Here is a 7,253-nt window from a genome sequence, read left to right as displayed (position 1 = left end):
TTTTTTTTTTTTTTTTTTTTTTTTTAAATCTTTTCTTCCTTTTCTTCTCTCTCGACAAAATCAAAACGAGAGAAATGCAAAATCGATTCGACGGAATAGCTCTTGCCTCGTCGTCTTCTTCTTCCTATGACTGTATTCATCGATATCGGTTGATGAATACAGTGGTGAAAGAGATCTCGCCTTGTCGTCTTCTAAATCGATTCCACGTAAGTCTTCGATTCGGTTTATGTTTGGGATTCTCGATTGGGTTGTTTGATATTTCATAAATATTGTTGTATCGTTTAAACTTGGTTACAATTTGCGATATGTGGAACAAGAAAGATTTTCTTATGATTGTTAAATTGTTTTCTGAAAGTGGAATTGGATTGTATCTTTGTGATTATTGTGTTAGGAGGCATTAGAGGCTGCACAAAAGAGATGGACTACAAGCGATTTCGATGTTGGGAAGGCTGTTGGTAGAGGAAAGTTTGGCCATGTTTAGAAAGCAAGAGAAAAGCGGGTTAGTGTGTGTCTCTTTTTACAATCAATGTTATTGTTTTAGAGTTATTCACAGAGAAGCGGGTTAGTGTGTGTTTAGTTAAAGTTTGTTGTTTGTGTTTTTTGTATGTATCGGTTTTATTCTTTGTTTGTGTTTAGTGAATGTTTTGTGTTTAGTTGATGAATCGAGTTAATCAATGAAATGTCATGCTTTAAAAGTTGTTGACCCGAGTAGTGATAACAGGTTCTGTTCTGTTATGGTTCTGTTCTGTTATGAGTAAACCCATGAAAAATGGTTCTGTTCTGTTATGTTTTTGGTTCTGTTATGCTTTTGGTTCTGTTATGTTTTTGGTTATGTGTAATTGTAACAGCTGTAGTCACGGTCTGTTATGCTTTTGGTTATTTTTTGCTTTTGGTTGTGTTATGCTTTAAAAGTTTGCTTTTAATTCTTCTCTCATGTGTTGTGTAAGCTAAAGTTTGTGTTATGTGTTTAGTTAAAGTTTTTTGTTTGTGTTTTTTGTATGTATCGGTTTTATTCTTTGTTTGTGTTTAGTGAATGTTTTGTGTTTAGTTGATGAATCGAGTTAATCAATGAAATGTCATGCTTTAAAAGTTGTTGACCCGAGTAGTGAAAACAGGTTCTGTTCTATTATGAGTAAACCCGAGAAAAATGGTTCTGTTATGTTATGTTTTTGGTTCTGTTATGCTTTTGGTTCTATTATGCTTTTGGTTCTGTGTAATTATAACAGCTGTAGTCACGGTCTGTTATGCTTTTGGTTGTGTTATGCTTTAAAAGTTTGCTTTTAATTCTTCTCTCATGTGTTGTTTGCTTATCCTCAGCAGAGCATATTCGGACTGTTCCTCCCGTGATTGTGAATGCAGCGAAGTCACGTCAACACAAGAGAACGAAATTGTCTGGTCTGTCGTACATGCTCTTCCCGTGAGGACGCACAAGGTTCCCTAAACCCGTGAACACGTTTGTTCAATAAACTTGTATATATACCAAGTATGTATCGGCTACTCTTGATTATAAAAACTCTCACATTTCAAATAAGCTCCCAATTGCAAACAATCTCTTTTCCAAATTCTTTCTCAAACAGTTACAATTTTTTTTCATCAAACATCTACAATATTTTTTATCATCAATTAAAAATTTTCAAAGAACATGTCATCTCCAGATTTAGATGATGAGTTTGATGAACTTTTTGATGAACACTTTGATAATCTATTTGAAGATTGCATTATAAACACATTTTTAATTAAAAAAAAATAGACACCCAAAGATGACTAATGGGAGGACAAAAATTAAAAACAAGGATGTGAAGAAATTTGTATTATTTTTAGTATTATTAAAAGATAGAGACCCTCAATTGAGGATGTGGGATAATTATGCTCTGACCTCTAGGATTATAAGAACCTCTCCCATTGTTGTTGTGTTTATATCCAGGTGGATAACCATGAACACGGAAGCACTTCTGTATCGTATGTCCCAACTTACCACAATAAGCACAAAGAGGTCGATTAGTATTGATCCTGGGTCTATAGGTATTATAAGCAGCAACAAACTAATTCGAGTCATATTGAGAAGGATCAACACTTCCACTAGTTTGAAAAACCACATTCTCAAACTTTACCACCGGCTTTACAGTCCTCTGCCTCTCATCTTGAACAACCATATAAAAAACCGTTTCAATAGATGGATAGGCTTGAGCATCAGAATATGCCTTCTCGTCTGATCAAATGATTCATTGAGCCCCATAAGAAACTTAGTAACCTTGCTTCGATGCTGAAAAGATTCCCATAGCAAAGCAGCATTGCATTCACATTTTCCGCAGGTACAAACCGATAGCTCAATATAATTCCTATGTTCCTCCCAAAGAGTAACTAAAGCCATATAATAAGATATCACATCCATGGAACCCTGCTGTAAAGTACTAAGTCTCTATTCTATCTCTTACACACGAGGAGCATCATCCTGCTTAAAACGAGCTATCAAAGTATTCCATATACCCTCAGCTGTTGGAATATACAACAAGTTTGCCCTATCTTCTTAGAGACTGAATAGATCAACCAAGTAGTAACGATGTCGTTACACTGCGACCAAGAACCAAAATTAGGATGATCAGGAGATGGTTTAGGGACCGTACCTTCAATAAATCCCAACTTATTACGAATGTTCAACCCCACTCTCACTGATCTCCTCCAAGAATGAAACTCAGTTCTCGTATCCAATTTATCAGTGACAAGTTGAAGACCGGCATGATCGGAGCTATGGAGAGAGTATGGACTCTCATAAAGATCTGTATTAGGTCGAACTGAGTCAGCCGTAACTGGAACATGATTTTCTTGCGGCATTGTAGCTCACGAAGTTGAGATTGAAGCTAAAATAGCAAAACTGATGAAAGAGATTGAATCGAGTGAAACAAAGAACAAGAATCGAATTCAATTAGGTCAAATAATTGAAGATAAAACTCAGCAAAAGAATCGCGAACACGAATTGAAGAAACGCGAGAAGAATAAAGCAACAGATTCGTGAGAGAATTAAAATGAAAGATTGAATGAGAACGAGTCTAGATCTTGGAACACTCATGATTGGATGGTGAATGCTCTGATACCATATCAAGTTCTTCTTCTCCACTTTTGTAACAAACTCAACAAGACAAGATAAGAGGAAGAAGAAGATAGGAAAACATATTCATTCTCGTTAATTGTAAAGTGTACATTATAGTTTGTTTATATACAAGTTATTTCTTAATGCTAACATAAGCCTGATTTAAGTTAACTATAATAATGTATATGTGCTAACATGCACTTGTGAACAACCATATATGTGATAAGACCAGATCCTAATTAACATATTGCTGCAGTGACATTCACAAAGGAACACGTAACGGTCGACTTGAGCATTTTATTCATGATTTTGATCATTGTCATAATAAAATGATAGAAAATATAAATCCCCTATATATTATTGTATATTAAAAGAGAAACACTCTCTTGAAAAAGCTGATGTATTGTGCCATTATAGTTTTTTTTTTAAAACAATTAACTGAATAATACTTATATTTATCATCCATTCTCACACAAATTTAAATATCAAATATTAAAACTAATTAAATAATTACATAATATTTTAAGTCAGAATTTCACGAAAATTTACTTACAAATATACAAGTCAAAGTTATATTATTTTTAAAATATTCTAAAAAGGCTATAAAAACATATAAAGTTAATAAAAATAAAGAACATTAACTTATTAAACATATAACTTATTAACAAAATCATATAAGAACATAATTTTTTATGTTAGTATTATTGCCATAATAATTTAAATAACAAGCTTTCAATAGCTATTATAATTGATTATAAAAAAAAATATATTACCCCTGAATTATCTCCAACTCATTAAAGGAAACTTAATTCCCAATAAATATTTATTTATATATATTCATAAATAAATATAAAAATGACAACAAATTAGGGGATATCATGATGTGTGATTATTTATATATATATCTAAGTATGTAAAGTAATTAATCTCAACATTTAGTGTGATTATTCATTAAAAAAATAGAAATATTGATAACCGAATAGGAATATACGTTTTAATTGTAAATTAATCTATGTGTTATTAAAAAGAATGAGACAATAATCCTTATCATTATAAATTAACATTGTACCCAAAAAAAATCATAATTAAACTTAGATTATGAAAAATTGTTATAGTTACTCGATTAACCATAAATATAAAAATTTGATTTTTAAAGCACACAAAAATATATATTTCCATAAATTTTAACATTTTATAAATATTTTTTTTACCACTTTCACATAATTCACGGGTGAAATGTATTCTTACACGAATACGTTGATTTTAAAATTTTATTAATTTTTTCATAATGGTTTTTTTGGTAATAGTCCGTTATTTATAGAAAATATTAACAAACCGACTAACTCAAAAGATTTAAATAGCCTAATCACAAATATTAAATCAATAAATTAGATTATGTTCAGAAAATTTAGTTTAGAATCTGATTGTTACTAACATATAATAAAATTAATTAATTAAACTACCGAGTAATTTAGTATATGTTGTTATGGTTACATAAGAAACATGCAAAATTGTTATGATTATAAAATAAAACATAAAAGATATGAATTTGATTTTTAAACCACACAAAAGAAATGTTGTAATAAATAGTAACATTTTATCAATATTTTTTTCTTACACATTTAAAGATTTCACAGGTGAAACATATTTTTACACGAAAAACGCAGCTTTAAATAAATAAATAAAAAAACTTTAGTTACATATTATGTTTAACACACACAAATATTGGTTCTAGATTAATAATTTTACTTATAATAATTTTCTTTAAATCGATTTATTCCGCACATAGTATGGATTGTTACCTAGGTTATTTTATTTATGAAAGATAAGAACATGCGTACGGGTATTTTCTCAACCCATTATATTTTTGGGCATGGACGAGTTTCAGGCTACATGATTTTTACTAGTTGACTAGTAAAATGGGAACATCCTTAGACCTTGCTTCTCAGCCCGAGAAATAGAAGTAGCAGCCGTAGTAGGATCAATAACCCTTTTGAATTTGACGACTAAGGTCTTAGCCGTATCATTCGTGAGAACTAGTTGTGGTGCTTTAAACCAAACCCCTGGTATGGCTCCAACGGTTCCGGCAAAGGTGGTCAACTTGTAAGTGTTTTCTCCTTCTCCGGCACTCTCAATCATAAAAATGCTATTTTGTTCTTGACGGGTGCCACCAATGAGAATCGGAGGCTCCTTTGGAGCCGAGGAGGAATCATCGAATTTCCACAACGTGGAAAACTCGTTGCAGAACGGCCATATGTTGGACTCGAACTTGATATTTAAAGCGTAAGATGTTGGAATGTTAACGGGTGGTATGGGCCAGGGGGGATTCGGCCTCCTCTGTTTATATGAGAAGCTAACCGGTAGGCCCGGCTGGTACGGAAGGAGTGTTTGGGTGATGCCAAGTGGACAGAAGGGAAATGTAATGGCGGCTGGGACAAGACCACCTCCGTTGTTACGCCATGTCTTCACCGGCTGGATGAAGTATTGTTCACCAGGACTAAGTGGAAATCCGTAGGTGTCCGTCACCCGTTCACCTTGGATGCAGACTGCAGCTGCAACCAATATGAGAGTGAAGAGAAAAGAGAGCAGTGAAGGTTTCTTCATTTTTTTTTTTTGAGTGAGATGAGTTGTGGAGAGGAAACACATATTGTATCAGTATTTATAGGAGTTCTCTTGCGGTTAAAACGGAGCATTACAGTAAAAAGAGAAGCAAAACAACCAATTTTGTAAAACAAAACCCTCACTTATTATATTGGCTTTTTCCTTACGTCACAATCTAGTCCTTAAAATTGGTTACCTAACTTTCTACTACGGCGACAGACTGATGGTTGGAAAGAGAAGGCCTGATTAAACTCTACGGTTATTGATTCAAGTTTCGATTTTCAGCACGAGGAACATGCACAGCACTGCACAGTGCAGGTCCATCTTAACTAACACTGAAAGCAAAACAAAAAAACATAGAAAGCATAAAAAAACGACAAACCCTACCTTAATTTATATCAGCTATAAATGTTATTGGATTTTTCCTCAGCGTCACAATCAGATCATTAATTTCTAACTTTCTTTTTACGACACTCTACAGTAAGAGTAGAAAACTAGGGACTAGACTCTATGGTAATCCATTCAACAATTTCATTTTTCCAGCACCAGTAACATGCATAATGGCAAATGTTAGAGCACCTCCAACAAAAAGCCAAGGAAAGTCTCTCTAGATTTTAATAATAATATTTTTTATTTAATTTAATTGTTTAATTTAATTTTTATGTATTTAAAATATTTAAACTTATTAGAAATTGACACATAGAGAAACCCATGAAAGAGAGTATCTAAAACCATCTCCACTGGTCATTTTTTGTTGAGTGTCTAAGTTTTTTGATGGTAATCAGATTTTCACCCACGTACACCGGGGGCAAATTGTTTTTGTTTTTTTTTTTTAAATTGCTTTATTTTTTACATATTATTATTAGTCAAATTAATAAAAATGTTTTAGGACTAATATAGTTTTGTGTTATTTCAGTTGTCATATGTATAAGTTTAGTATTATGGGATTTGTGTAAGTTTATAAATTTTATTTATATTTATAATTAATTTATTTGGATTAGTGTGTAGAGATTCTATTTGGATTTTTAATTATTAGAACAAACAAAAAGGATCTCAATACATAATAACTAATTTATAAGATGTGATTAAGTCACATTTTCCTAATGATTTAATTATTTTACACTTATTTAAATTAATTTGATATGCCAAATATTATAATATTAGTAGTGATGAAAAATAATAAAATGAGGATTTAACCCGTGTTTTAGCACAAAGGTAATGATATTTTATTAATTCCAACATATCTTCTTTAGAACCCGTCTATTATATAACCACATTATATATATTTAAAACCTTTTTAAGTTTACATATTCATAATATTTTAATTTTTTATTAAGTTTATATATATCAATAATAATATCTAAAAAATGGGAATCTAAATTTTTATTATGAATCAAAGCTAACAGGTTTTGGAAAAATAATGGGAATAAAATTTTTGTTTTCTTTGTTTGCAAATGATTCAGAGACAAAATATATTCAAAAGAAAATAGAAGGTGTGGTTAATATATCTTTTTGTTTCTATGAAATACTGATTGCTGTTTTTTTTTTTCACTTTGAATCGAAT

At 31.4% G+C, this 7,253-nt stretch overlaps 1 protein-coding gene and 1 long non-coding RNA gene across 3 annotated transcripts; one reads left to right on the top strand and one right to left on the bottom strand.

Annotated features, from left to right (window-relative positions):
- Window positions 36-1,549, top strand: LOC104701909. 2 transcript variants are annotated; one of them, XR_753907.2, is made up of 3 exons: window positions 36-206; window positions 392-499; window positions 1,321-1,549. It is a non-coding gene; the product is annotated as an uncharacterized LOC104701909 (long non-coding RNA). The 2 variants fall into 2 exon arrangements; XR_753908.2 differs by having other exon boundaries at window positions 1,318-1,549.
- LOC104701908 (cysteine protease inhibitor WSCP-like) lies at window positions 4,771-5,729 on the bottom strand. Its single transcript, XM_010417670.2, has one exon. The coding sequence runs from the start codon at window positions 5,690-5,692 to the stop codon at window positions 5,000-5,002; it is 693 nt and encodes a 230-aa protein (XP_010415972.2). The 5' UTR covers window positions 5,693-5,729; the 3' UTR covers window positions 4,771-4,999.

This window comes from Camelina sativa, chromosome 7 (assembly GCF_000633955.1).
Source record: "Camelina sativa cultivar DH55 chromosome 7, Cs, whole genome shotgun sequence".
In the NCBI taxonomy this organism is placed as follows: domain Eukaryota; kingdom Viridiplantae; phylum Streptophyta; class Magnoliopsida; order Brassicales; family Brassicaceae; genus Camelina; species Camelina sativa.
Note: the sequence above shows the minus strand (reverse complement) of the source record. Positions and strands in the feature narration are given on the sequence as shown.